This window comes from Pangasianodon hypophthalmus, chromosome 18 (genome assembly GCF_027358585.1).
Source record: "Pangasianodon hypophthalmus isolate fPanHyp1 chromosome 18, fPanHyp1.pri, whole genome shotgun sequence".
Taxonomy (NCBI): Eukaryota; Metazoa; Chordata; class Actinopteri; order Siluriformes; family Pangasiidae; genus Pangasianodon; species Pangasianodon hypophthalmus.
The window spans coordinates 10,988,362-11,002,941 of record NC_069727.1 but is presented as its reverse complement, the minus strand read 5'-3'; the positions used below and the strand labels follow the sequence as shown (position 1 = coordinate 11,002,941).

The 14,580-nt window shown below is 41.7% G+C and overlaps 1 protein-coding gene across 1 annotated transcript in view; it reads left to right on the top strand.

Moving 5' to 3' along the window:
* The window catches only part of LOC113531778 (thyrotropin-releasing hormone-degrading ectoenzyme), a 147,237-nt gene that overhangs the window by 99,049 nt on the left and 33,608 nt on the right, over positions 1-14,580 (top strand). The window contains exons 9-10 of the mRNA XM_026922677.3: positions 5,304-5,369; positions 9,607-9,794. Of these exons, the coding sequence (XP_026778478.1) occupies positions 5,304-5,369; positions 9,607-9,794 (254 nt within the window). The remainder of the gene's footprint in view (positions 1-5,303; positions 5,370-9,606; positions 9,795-14,580) is intronic.

Sequence of the window (14,580 nt, the reverse complement as noted above, 5' to 3'; positions counted from 1 at the left end):
TTGGCCAGACCAGGCACAAAGTCTAAATAAGAGGGGGCCACTGAGAGGGCCCGAAGATCCCCAGCTCTCTTTAGAGAGAGCCTCTAGCACCACAGCCAGGTCCCATGGAGGGACACAAGATCGTACCGGAGGCCTCAGCCTCAGCGCACCGCAGGGGAAACGTGTAACTAGGGGGTGTCTGCCCACAGACCAACCTTGCAGAGAATCGGGCCTGCAGGAAGTCCAGCACTATACCAACTCGGCAGTTAACTGGGTCGAGCTGGCGGTCTCCGCACCAAGAAGTGAAAAGTTTCCACTTCAAGGTGTACAGTTTCCTCGTTGAGGGAGCTCTGGATTGGAGAATGGTCTCAACAACCACGGTTGAGAGACTGGAAGCTACGAGTTTTGCCCCGTCAGAGGCCACACCCACAGCTTCCACCACTCCGGGTGGGGGTGGACCCGCCTGTGAGAGGAGATCCCTCCTGACGGGACTCTCCCATGGAGAGCCGTCGAGAAGGGAAATCAGGTCCGAGACCCATACTAGCCCCGTCCTGGCGCACTCTCTCCACAACTCCCGGGAGCAGAGCAATCGGGGGAAAGGCGTACAGACGAATCCTCGGCCACGTCTGTACCATGGCATCCGGTCCGAGAGGAGCTGGATGAGTCAGAGAGAACCAGAGGGGACAGTGAGATGTCTCCTGAATCGCAAACAGATCCACCTGAGCCTGGTCAAACACTCTCCATATCTGCTTCACCACTTCAAGGTGAAGCCTCCATTCCCCGGGCCTCGGCCCCTGCCTCGACAGGATGTCTGCTCCCATATTGAGATGTCCAGGGATGTAAACTGCTCTCAGCGAGAGGAGTTTCCCCTGGGACCACACAAGGATCTGGTGCACCAGCCTGTAAAGGGGGCGCGAACGCAGACCTCCCTGGTGCTTGATGTAAGAGACCACCACTGTGTTGTCGGGGCGTACCAACACATGGCGATCTCCTAGGTCCAGGAGAAAGTGTTTCAATGCTAGAAACATGGCCATCGTCTCCAGGCAGTTTATGTGCCACGTGAGATGGCAGCCGCTCCACAGGCCGCGGGCTGAGCGGCCACTCATGACCGCTCCCCAACCGGTGAGAGATGCGTCCGTCGCTAGCATTACGTGGTAGCTCCCAGCACCAGACCCTGAGACAAGAACCAAGGTTTCCTCCACATGTCTAAGGCACGTACGCATTGCCATGTGACCTTGATCATGCGAAGCAGATTTCCCCTCTGGGAGAGCCCCTTGGTCTTGAGCCACCACTGTAGGGGTCTCATTTACAGCAGGCCAAAAGGTATCACGTTGGACGCAGCTGCCATCAGAACCAGCAGTTTCTGGAACTGCTTTACAGTGAGTGACTGGCCTTCTCTCACTCTCGTGACTTCTGTGAGGATCGACTTGATCCGAGCAGTAGACAGACGTGCCTGCATCGTTGTCGAATCCCACACCACGCCCAGATAAGTGGTTCTCTGTACTGGAGAAAGCACACTTTTCTTGGCGTTTAGTCTTAACCCCAGCTCTTTCATGTGAGCGAGAATGACATCTTGATGCCGAACCGCCGCCTGCTCTGATTGAGCTCATATCAACCAATCATCGATATAATTCAGTATGTAGATGCCCTGGAGTCGCAGAGGAGCCAGAGCAGCATCCACACACTTCGTGAAAGTGCGGGGTGAGAGTGCCAGGCCAAATGGAAGAACCCGATATTGGTAAACTTCCTGTATTGGGGAAGGATGGAGATATGGAAGTATGCGTCTTTTAGATTGATCGTGACAAACAAGTCCTCGGAGCTGATCTGAGACACAACTTGTGAACTTCAGTCGCATGACTGAGCGGTTCAATTGACGCAGATCTAAAATGGGAAGCAACCCTCCATCCTTCTTTGGAACGATGACGTACCGGCTGTAGAACCCGGACTCTCTGTCATGAGGAGGGACCACCTCGGTGGCCTCCTTCCTCAAGAGAGTGTTTACTTCTTGTTCCATTACCAGAGCCTGCTCGGGGCCCACCAAAGTGGGAAGACAAAAACGCTCTTCCCCAGAGGGGCCTGCCCTTAGAAGTCCTGGGCCTACTGGTATGAGGTGCTCCCCCTCAGCAGCCCCAAAGACCCGGGAGTGGCGAGGGAGGAAGCACTGGAATGCCGCCACCTGCTGCTTCACCTAGGTCTTTTAGCAGGTCGGCCTGGTACACCTGCAACAACGCCATGGTGTGCAGACACGCACCGGCCTGATCTGCCGCTGTATAAGCTTTCCCAACCAGGCTGGATGTCAGTCTCACCGGCCTGGTGGGAAGCTTTGGGGCCTTCAGGGACAATGCTGAAGAAGGGGAGAGATAGTTCGTGAGCGTCTGCTCCACTGCCGGCATCGCCCTGTATCCGCTCTCATTCAGCCCCGTGATGTTCGAATAATTTGAAACAGTAGGGCTGAAGAGTCGGAAAGAATATGGTTTCCCCCATGATCTCGACACCTCGGCGTGGAGATCGGGGAAAAATGGAAGGCCCTGTTGTGAAGGCTGCGACGTAGCTCCCAGGAAGCGCTCATCCAGCTTGTTTCTGGGACGAGCGTCCCGCTTCCCGGGTGGCCAATCGATGTTGAGCTTGGCTACGGCATGAGTCACAACCTCCACAAGCTCCTCATGGCGAGCTCACAGTCTCCTCAGTATCGACGCTCATCACGTCAGCCTTCTCGGAGGAAGACAGATGAAACGCCTGGCTCTCTCTCTGGGGGGAAGAAACCGCGGGACGGGCTTCTGCCTTTTTTTTTTTTATTTTGAGAGAGAGCCGCAGATCCAGCGGGTGAGGACCGAGAAAAGGACAAGCCCGTCTCAGATCCCCTCGCAAAATCCACCTGTGATCCCCAGGATAACAGTCTCCGCTGTGCCTTCGGCAACAGCAGGACCGGACCCAGCGGGATCGCGAACCTGGCCGCTTTCATCAAAGACGGCCAGGCGGAGCGGAGCACTCGGAGCGGAAGAAGCTGACAATGAGATTCAGAGCGTGGTCACGCTGAGGGCGTTCCCATAGCGTATCGACGCAGTGTCTCATTCCCTCGGGGAACATACACTGTTATATGCAATTAGCTAGTAGCAACAGTGAGTGTTAATCCCTTCTTTCTGTTTTGTTACCCATGACTAACATATGAACTTCCAGCAAAACTATAAAAGAATATTGCCATGTTAATAAAAACATGGCCATGGATAATAAACACAAAAGACATGTCTCTGACCAGTTTGACATGAATATTTATGATCATATCATGATGCAAAAGCGTGTTTCTGCACAAAGCCTTTGGAGGTACTACAAAAAGCCACAAGGGAACTTATTCTTAGTCTGTAGTTTTGAACACAAGTTTTTGAAACCCTGGCAATTTTTCTGGCATGTGTAGCAACAGTAAAGGATACTTTTACACAATGTACTTCATTCCAGTTCTAGGTGCTGTGGTGATTCACAGCGAGAAGAAGAACTCTTTTTAATGGAATGATTTTTAGTTATAATTGTGGTTTTCCCTCTCTGTCACTGTTTCTTTAGCGTTTGCTCTTTCAAAAACTGTGTGTGTGTGTGTGTGTGTGGTGGGCAGGCTGTAGTTGACCTATCACCCTCTATTACATCTCTTTGCCCTGTGTTTCACTCTTTACTGTTTAGATGCTGCTCACAAAGAGACAGAGAGATTTACTTTAACAGGACACTGAAAGGTATAAATGGCCCAAAAAATGCTCTGAGGGTACAGCCTCAGTGTGCATAACAGCTACCAGTTTTTAATCTCCATCCTGAACTCATCACTTTAGATATTTTTTCCTTAATTTTTGATCAAAATGATCAAAATATGTAGAAAAACAAGAATGAAAACCTCAGAAGGTTCTGTCAGGTGCAGAATCCAATTAACAATAAGACCTTAGTTTCAAATACAACAAAAACCAGTGACCCAGATAACACACACATATTCTGGTAAATGTTCTGGTACATGTGGTTTACCATAAAAAAATTTTTCTCTAGAACGATAATCTTTTTATCTTATTACTATGTTTCCATTTATTGTTTTTTTTGTTTGTTTTGTTTTGTTTTTATTTTAAAGCAATGCTGTCAAAGTTAGCAGAAATCATGATAGTCAAAAGCTGCTTTGGCATCTTTGCCAGAGGAAACATTGGACCTTAAGGTCATTTAGCCTTAGGGTTATGAAGGAAAAAAAAAATGGAAAGATACAGCAGTCCAAGATAGACGTAGTGTCTATGCCAGTCAGCCTGGGTTTACTGGCTAGTTCCAGATCACTAGAGACTTAGAGCACCGCTGACGGGCCACATTAAGATACAGAACATATCAACAGGGAGCCGATGAGAAATGTCTGTGTGTGTTTGGAAAGAGAGTGCAAGGTAAAAAAAATGGAGAGTTAAATCTAGTATAGGCTACAAACTCTCACTCCTGCCTGCTCCCAATGAATTCTGACCAACCCCATCCTCTCTGTTTATATTTTATTAAAATATAAACAAATAAGTAATTAACTTACAGCAACCCTTACTGATCAATATGGCCTTTTCTTGCCCTTTGAGTTTCATATCAGACTAACTGCTCCCACCCGCATGAGAAAATAACAACGACAACAAAACAACACCTGCTGACTATTTTATTGGGCCTGCAGGATCATAATTGAAGGCTCAGAATTGTTATTAGGAAACAAAGGGTCAAATTTTTCTTTTCTCTGTGTATGTTTGCTGAATGCTCTTTCTCCACTGAACAGGTGATGTGTATCATTATAAAATAAAGGCCTACTGGAGGTCTTAATGCTACATAGTTATTAAGGAAATAAAAAGGTTAAGATCTGTCTTGCATCCGTAATGGAGACTTCATGTCGATCATGTTTGACTGGTCTGATCTGGACTCTGCACAGATGGCTAATGAAAGCTCATTATTTTTATAGAAAGGAATGCTTTAAGTTTAAGATCAAATGTTTTTTTCCTCATTTCCCTTATCTTTTTCCTTTTCAGTGTTTGTTAAGCTTTATTTTCTGGGAGTAGATTTTCATTCAAACATTGTGAAAAATGTTTTCTACTTAGAATTATTTTGTCCATCTGCAGCATCTCCCATCCTTTACCACACACAGGTGCACTTGTAGTAGCACACAATCACAATCACATTCAGACTAGTCTGGCTACAGACTAGATTTACAAGCATTGCACTGAATTTAAATTGGATGTAATTGACTTGGTATTTTTCATTTCAGTGTTACATGTTTGTTTATCTGTATGCTGCCGAATCATCAGATAGAAAAATCTCACCAGCTTTCCTTTCTTCCTGTTTTCCAGGACTATTTAATGACGCACATGTATGGAAATGCGGCAAGGGATGACTTGTGGAACAAGTTTTCAGAGGTACGATTCCAGTCATACAGTAACAATACCTGTCTAATATAATCTCAGGACCTGTAAGCCCATGACACAGGGTAATAGGAAAGATGGGACTGAAATTGAGAGAGATAAGAGAGGGAAATAACAATATGGACAAAGGGAGAGAGAGAAGGGGTAGAGAAAGAATTTATGATGTTATTCAGTCTATCTCCTGCAGAGGTATGAAGTGTTCCTGCAGATAAGCAGCATTGAGGTCAGCATCCAGTGTGTGTCTGTGCTATCTTCAGATACACACACACACACACACACACACACACACACAAACAAAATTTACCACAGTAATTTTGAAAATCCCTTTCAAATCAGAAAATTAAATGTTACATCAAGTCAGACAGACAGTTTTTGTCTAAGGAAAGATCAAGGATTGGGCTTAAAGAGGATCATGCAAGTTATGGGTATTATCTCACCCTATCTTCTTAGTTTAATAACTGTTAAAACATACAGTATGCAATGGGAATTGTGAGAACTTAGACTAAGTTCATGATGACAATCTTTGCAGTAATAATAGATATGCAATGTCCAAAAGCTGTAATAAAAGTATCAATGAGTAATCTACTCATTCTTCACTTTCTTTGTGTGGTAGTTGTCATTGTTGATGTAGCATGCATGTAAATGTTTATGGACACCTGACCACACCCATACCAAACTATGCCACAAAATTGGAAGCACACAATTGTATAGGATGTCTTTGTGGCCAAAAGTATGTGGGCACCCCTCCTAATGATTCAGTTCAGGTGCACTTCGGATTGGTACTGGGCTGTGAGTCGTTTGTTACCAGCTGCAGCAGGTTTTCTCTATTTCTCCGGCTACACACACTGACATGCTTTGAAAACTCCAAATGCTTTTTGTTTGATTTGAAAGGAAAATAGCATGCAGAAAACTGCACAACCAAAACTAAATGAATGATTCATGTTTGTAACTAGGTGCTACTGGGCAGGTCATACGCATTCTAGAGAGTATTTGATTGGATGCAAATTAGAAGAGTATTGTATGAGGAATCAATTTATTTTCATTGTTTTCCCAGAAATTATAAAAATCTACAATTAAATTTTGAATATCTATAAAACATTTTGTTTGTCATTTTTTAAAATATATATACTGCAGTATCTGTGTACACAATAACAAAAGCCTTATACAAAAGCCCTAAAACAATGTTGTTTTCATTGGCACTTTTTCACTGATAATAATTTTTTTATATATTTATCCACAGTAATGTTTTCTTTTCACACATATTTAGTTCAATTCTACACATTTATGCTACCCCTGATCCAAGTAATATCATCTTCATCTTTTTTTTCAGAACATCATCTAAAAATGCAGACCATCACTTAAATGCTGATATAAGCTGCATGTTTTTTCTATACACAGAATCCAATTTGCTACAATAATCTGCCAGTGTTAAGTGCCACAAAGCCTTTTTCAAGCCTAAGAACTGTGACTACACTTCCTTTAATTATTTCTGCTTGACATCGAGGCACTGAAACAGCACTTTGAAAATTAATCTTAAGATAGTCTTGCTTTATTCACCATCTGTCTGCCTGAGAGACTCCATAGCTTCCATGTGCCACGTTAAACAAACCATGACTCATTGAAAGACGTGAAAGCCTGCCTTGAGAGCCTTCCCCACATAGTTTATGTAATAAAACCCTAAGACTGAATTACGGATGATCCACATTAATCTCCAAAGTATCTTCTCAACCATGCACACCACACTCTCAATGTCCAGTATCAGTTCTACCATACTTTCTTTTCCTGTTTCAGTGAAAAACATCTTTTTCCTGCCCTCACTTTACCAGAACAATCACAATGGGCTCCACAACACTCCAGCATCGCTGTTTTCATTCAGACAAATGGCCCACTAATGATTCTTTCCCATTTTATAAATAAAATGTTGCCTACCACCAACATCCAATTACACAATTCATAGAAAAGTGCTGGACAGAAAAGAATCAACATTGCTGATGGGCTTTTGAAAGCATCTCACTTTCCATTAATGGGAACACTAACTACATGTTTAAAAGAGCTAACAGATATCTTTTTTGTTAAATTTACAAGTGAAATACACCGATCAGCCATAACATTACAACCATCACTGACAGGTGAAATGAATAAGATTGATTATGTCGTTACAGTGGCACCTGTCAAGGGGTGGGCAGCGAGTGAACAGTCAGTTCTCAAAGTTGATGTGTTGGAAGAAAGAAAAATGGGGAAACGTAAGGATCTGCGCAACTTTCATAAGGGCCAAATTGTGATGGCTAGACGACTAGGTCACAGCTCTGAGAGGGTGGATAAAAGTAGTCTTTAAAGTCAAATTATGAAATCAGATAAAATATACCTGTCTTGTAAGAATCCTTTGTTTTCAACATTCCCATGCTTTTATGATGGAGATGCCACACTAAATCTTCACTAATTTCATGCTTTTAGAGGCGGCAGCTGTTTGAGCAGTAACAGCATGTGCCATCTCTCCTTCGTGATATAGAGTGCTAAAGCATTCTTGGGACCCAAGGTGATTAGGCACCAATGTGGAATTAGAATGGATGGGCTACTTGGTTATGTTTAGCAGAAAGTGGCTATGCAGACCAGTAGGAAGTCATTGCTGGTGTACTTACGTTCATCATAATTTTTCAACCTTGTGTTAAAATAGTTTGAGCTTATTAAATGCATAATAAAATACTTATATCATTTTAGATTTCTGTTTGTCTTTTCAAGTAATGAATTGTGCAGATGAGATTTGTGATCATTTGGTTATAATTGCAGTCTCCGATGGCAAGCACTGTTGCAATTTATAGTAATAATAATTATATATTTCTTCGTTTCTTTTCTTTTTTCTTTTAATTATATATTATTATTTGTGTTACTGTGAGAAGAGACCTGTTTCTCTCAGCCAGAATGTCTCAGTGTGTTTCCAAAGCCAAGGTTCTAGTTGAAATTTAGTGAAACAGCAACACTCCTAAGTTTAACTCCAGACATAACCTCTCTCAGGCAGTGACAACAGAAGCTTTTACTTCTCTCAGCTTAGTTTGTAGATATCCATAAATATGTGTTGATTCAAAACTGTTGAACTAAATACTAAATCAGCGGGTTGCCTCCACACACCTTCTGTCACATAAAATATGTAATTCTCTAGAGCGTAGGAAGTTGTGATGTGTGGAAAATTTAATTATTGAAATGAAATATGTTCCTTAAACCATAGGTCAAGGCATTCTGATTCTCAATTGTGTTTTGCTTGTTTATAAATTTAATTGTTATATACTTGGTAGTATTGATTTGGAAACCAGGAGACCTCCATTCGTTCCTTTAATAAATTAACCCTTTCTCACAGGACACTATGTACTGAAATATACTTATCCAACATTTTCACTCAGTATAAACAAATAAATTATTTTATTGCCTCAAGTCTGTTAAGATTTGAATAAGATTAGTCAGGACACTCTTGGGTTTCTGTATGTAGAGTATCGTGACTCTACATTTAGCTGCTGGTGTACAGAGCGATGGGAATAGGGAGGGGTGTGAGCTGGCCCCCAGAGGGGTGTGTTGGCCTCTTGTAAAAAGAGTTAATTAGTACTCCCTTGTAATAGAAATAGAATAGAATAATATAATAGGATAGACATACAAGGAAAAAAAAATGTCCACCAGTCTTATTAAGCCTTATTAGCTCATTGTCCAGTGTCCTCCTGGCGTAGACCTAGGGTTAATGGTCATGAGGATATTTTGATATCCAGCAAAATTGCAGTTGATTTGAATGATGAGTTCTGAGAACTGTTGCCATTCAACTAAGCATACTGATGCATGAAAATTACAAAACAGTACTTAAAACAGTCAGCAGAGTTTAATTTTGATGGAATATACTCTTGATGTAACTATGTACCATTCCATCGAAGATTGTCCAGGGCAGAGCATCCATGTTTAACTTCGAAGTCACATGATTTCAATTTTTTTTAAAAAAAGAGTAGAAAAACATGTAGCATTTCTAATTTGTGACCCTTAAGGTGTTCATGATGCAGTCTGTTGAACAATTTGTTGTAGCGTTAAACACACAAAGAAATCATAATAGCATGTAAGCGCACTTTCAATACTGATAAATCTATATACATAATAACAAGACAACACGCACAAATATATACACGGCAAGATACAAGTAAAACTTTTTATTCTGAGATCTCTGATGACTGTGAGCTGTGATGTGGTGTTCTGTGTGCAGGCCATGCAGACTGAAGGGAAAGACATCAACATAAAGGAAGTGATGGATGGGTGGACTCTACAAATGGGCTATCCCGTGGTCACCATCAGCAAAAATGAGAGCCTGGACAACATGGTGACCATCAACCAGGAACACTTCATCTATGACATGGAAGCCAAGATCAGCAACCCTGATTTTTTCAACAATAGGTACAATGTCTAACATATGATTACATTTTTTCATGCCATATACATGGTAGTCAGGATTATTGCTCTCAAAGTCCAGTTCTGGCAGGAAGAAGCACCTGACTGTTTAGTCTGCTTCAGCTCATCTAAATCAATTCAATCACCCTTAATATTTACCCAACCGAATCGGGTGTGCCAGAGCAAGAAAAGCATTCATTTGTGCAGTGTGATAGCTTTATCCAGTGTGTAATCTGTATGATTTGGAGCACTGAGGACTCCTCTGTAAAAGCCCTTGAGCATATGTACAACCAGAGCATATGTACAACCAATTTCTGTGTAGTATATACTATACAAAGCATAAGTTTTTCATTATTATGAAAGAAACAGGAAATGCAAAAATGTTGGTTGTGAGCCTTGAAGAAATCAGAAGCCATAATGGAGGTCTGTCCTGTAACAGCTAACTTACTGCACTTCCCTCTCCAAGGTCACAGTATGAGAACACCTCAGACTTTCTACTCTTTCCATGAGCACAATGTTTACTACACAGGACATGAACACAGATTTAATAATTTCTGTTTCCCCTTATTTCTGTAACCATCACAAATGCTAATTGATTCAGCTCAATGTTTATTATTTCTACACCCTTTGGTAACCTCAAGGTGCCTTCTGAAATCCTGCAGCATTTGCAGAGGAGAAATGGGACTGTCAAGAGCAGACAGTTCTCATTAGGGGTGTCATTAATAATCCATCATGCCCTCTGGAAGCCTCTGGGTCTTACAGGGACCATGAAGAATCAAGAATTAACAATATGTAAAGAGAGTGAAAAGAGAAGGAAAGCACTTTACAATTACAATGAAGTGTTTACAGTTCCAATTCACAGCTCCAGAATTTAACATGCATATGCACTATATGGCCAAATGCATGTGGACACTTGACCATCATACATACATGTACATGTACATGTTGAACATCCTATTCCAAACTTGGTTGCTGCTCATTCAACAACAAGAGCATTAGTGAGGTTGGGTACCAATGCTGGTCGAGGAGGCCTGGTGCACAGTCAGCATTTCAATAAATCCCAAAGATGTGCTCAAATTCTTCCACACTGCACCTTGGGAAACCATTTTCTTTCTGGAGCTTGCTTTTTGCACAAGGGCACTGTCATGCTGGAACAGATTTGGGCTAAGTCCCTTAGGTCCAGTGAAGGCAAATCTTAATGCTCCAGCATAATCTAGACAATCTAGACAACTTTGTGCTTTGGGGAAGGTCCACATATTTTGCCCATATAGTGTGGGTCAACTGTGTCTTGTGTTTGTTCACACTGGAGTAGCTGTCTATGGTGTGGCTGAGATCGCTGGCCATGTTGCTGATCTTGCTCTGATGGCCTTTTGGTCAGGTGGTGCCTCTTCCTAGGGTCACATAGTGAGTTTGTAACAAGAGCTGGAGTGTTTTGACAAGTCCTAATGGTAGTCTGATGGTGTGCTAATGGTGAGGAAATGTATGCATTAAAAACTGAAGTTAAAAAAAAACTGAAAGCAGCCATTGTCTGATTCTCATGATCAGAAGTCTTGTCTTTCCCATGTTCTAAAACAGGGTTTTGCAACTTTTTTGACATAGTACTGTGTTTGGGCAACAGATGTGAGGAAAGAAGAGCCAGGGTCAGAGTAACTGAAGGGCATTTGCTGGCTGTTGTTCTTTGCCCTCACTGCTACATACTGTACAGTATGAGCAAATATTTGGAATTATTGAGATGCACTGGTGTGGATATGTGTGTTGCTTGCTTGTCCAGAAACAGTGTGATTATCCACTAACAGTGTGATAGCAGTTTTTACTAGAAGCCTAACACTCTCAAGGCTGCGTGGTTATGGCTTGGTTCCAATTCAGTACCAAATCACTAACTCTACTCTAAAATGCTTCTGCTCTGCATCCATGTATTAGTCATTGTGTGTGTTTGTGTGTACTGTGAGATAGTGTGAGTTTGAGTTCCCTTAAACTGCTCAGTGTTTCTGAGGAGATGTTTCGTAGCAGCGCTCTCCCTCTCTTTCTCTCTCTCTCCCTCCACAGAAGGGTTTGTAAGTTAAATCTTCTCTGACCTGTCAGCTCAGTAAGGGATTCTGCTCTTCTGTAACCATGCTGGGTTTTGTCTCCGCACCCCACAGACACCTCAGTGAGCCGTCTATTCTTTGTTACCTCTGGAGTAACAAAGAGCCTGGGACAGTCAGGGACACAGAGGCTTAACTGTACCATTTTTCGCCTATACTTATTCTGTCACGGCTATTCAAACCCACTCTTTTTTTTCCCTTCAGAGTACAGTTACAGGCTTCACAATCAGCTGCACAATAAGAACACAGTGGAGTGAAGCTCCAGAAATAAACTGATTTATACCAACAGATTGTGCAGGAACCACGGGTTATTGTTTCAGTGTTTTTTTACTAAAGAGATTTTCTTTTATAAACAGCAATTCCTTTTCAGTCTAGTTTAAAATGTTCTTCAGTTTCTCTTCTTTAAATGTGTCACTGCATTTTCCAGCTGTACTCAGATGTTTTTGCAGAGGCAAGTATTGCATATGGATAAAATGATGTGATAACGACGGGTGGGAATAGATAGTTTGGCATAAGTGAGGATGTAGTGACTGTGTGTTCCAGTCTCTCTATGACAGTATGTGTTTGATTTTCAATCTCCTATTGACATCTCTGAAGAAAATATAATGATTTGTGTACATTTGTTTTTTTTTGGAAACATGCCTAAAAGATCAGTGTTATATATACGATCCAGTGTTATATATCCAGATTATGTGTCATGTGGCACATTATTGTTATTAAAATTAAACTAAACTCACAGGCCACATTTTACTAGACATTATAAAGGCTTTACCTTTGGGTTTTCCTTCATCTGCGTCTGAAGTTGGCCATTATTCTTTCAAAACCCAAATCAGAAAATTTCATGCTAAATCAAGACTAAAGGAGCAGGATTAGGAAACATTTAACATTAAACATGCACTATGAAATTTCCAGTGAAAAATTAACACATAATCCGTGCATAACAGTATGTCTACACTAGTTTCAAATTTCCTCAGCAGCATGTGATCATTTAACATTCAGCATGTGGTCTCTTAGATTAAGCAGATGCTCATCCTCTGTAGTCACATGTGATGTTTTAAAGTCTGAGCGATTTAGAGAGCCTAATTCATTCAAGAGCATCACTGTGTGAGTAAATGGAAGTAATTAAAAAGGAAGAGATTGTCTCTACAATCCATTTATAATTCATCACAGGATGGTCAGGTAGCATGCATTGCAGTTCCTGACACAAATCATTCTGGACGGGAGATTAATTAGAATTACACCACTTGGCTTGTTGTTAAAAGGTACCTTTCTAAAACAACCATCTCTCGTTTATATGATAATGTCACCATCCTGTGTTTGCAAAGGAGATCACGTCCTCAGCAGCAGTCATGGAGAAAATAGATAACTAAATCGAATTAGAGGTTGGAGCCACAAATTGATTTCCTTGTCACCCGCCGAGCAGCATGACTGTAATGGGGGTGATGCAGTTACTCCCCTTAATTACGTTAGCTCCACGCTCCAGGTGAGTGAGGCAGAGATCTGAGCATATCTCATTGTGTTCAGCTAGCTGTTAGACCACACCAGGTGCTGTTATTGAAGCAAAATTGCATTAAACTTTACCATGATTTGCTGGAGCTCAATGCAGGTTGATTTTGGTGGGGGTACTCTAGGATCAGCTGATTTAAATGCCAGCTGGTCACACACACACTATATGGCCAAAGGTTTGTGGACACCTGATTATAACACTGATGTGTGCTTGTTGAACATCCCATTCGAGATTTAGTCCCCCTTGATGTTATAATAACCTCCACTCTTCTGGGAAGGCTTTCCCCTAGATTTTGGAACATGGCTATGGGGATCATTCAGCCATAAGAGCATTAGTTAGATCAGGCACTGATGTTGAGTGAGGAAGCCTGGGGTGCAGTCGGCATTCCAGTTCATCCCAAAAGTGTTCAGTGCGGTTGAGGTCAGAAGGACACTCCAGCCTTGACAAACCATGTCTTCATGGACCTTGTTTTGTGCACAGGAGTATTGTCATGCTGGAACAGGTTTGAGCCTCTTAGATCCAGTGAAGGGAAATTGTAATGTTACATTAACAAAGACAACCTATATAGTTGTGTGCTTCAGACTTTGTGGCAACAGTTTTGGGAAGAACCTCATATGGGTGTGATGGTCAGATGTTTACAAACTTTTGGATATATATATTGTGTGTGTGATATCTGTTCTATGAGTTATAGACTTTAAAATTGTTGTTTGTTCTCTCAGCGTAGAGCTGATGAGTGATGTACTATATCTATTATTCTCAGGCAAGTTTTTCTTTCTTTTTTTCGTGCAGGCCTGGCATAACATCTTGCCATTGGTCATAATAACCTACCACATATCCTCCTTTTCTGTTATTCAGATGAAATAAACTTTGTGAAAATGAATGAAAAAAGCCTGATTGGCCACATGCCAAAAATGAATTCGCTCTTTGTCCCTATGTATTACTATACTTTTTCATCTGTTTGGTGATGTTCAGCAGGGTCCAAATGTCCACTACCAATAACTGTTTCTGTTTCAAACATGATTACAACTTTTGTCAAATTATGTTTCTCAAACAAAATTCTTTCATTCTTAACCAAGTCTGGCAAAACAGCATGTACCATTTGGCTGAACATAACAGGCCTGGGAACAAAAGACTCAGAGCAGTTTACAGAGTTGATAGCAAACCTTAGTCTTTAAAAGATTACAACAATTTAAAACTGTTA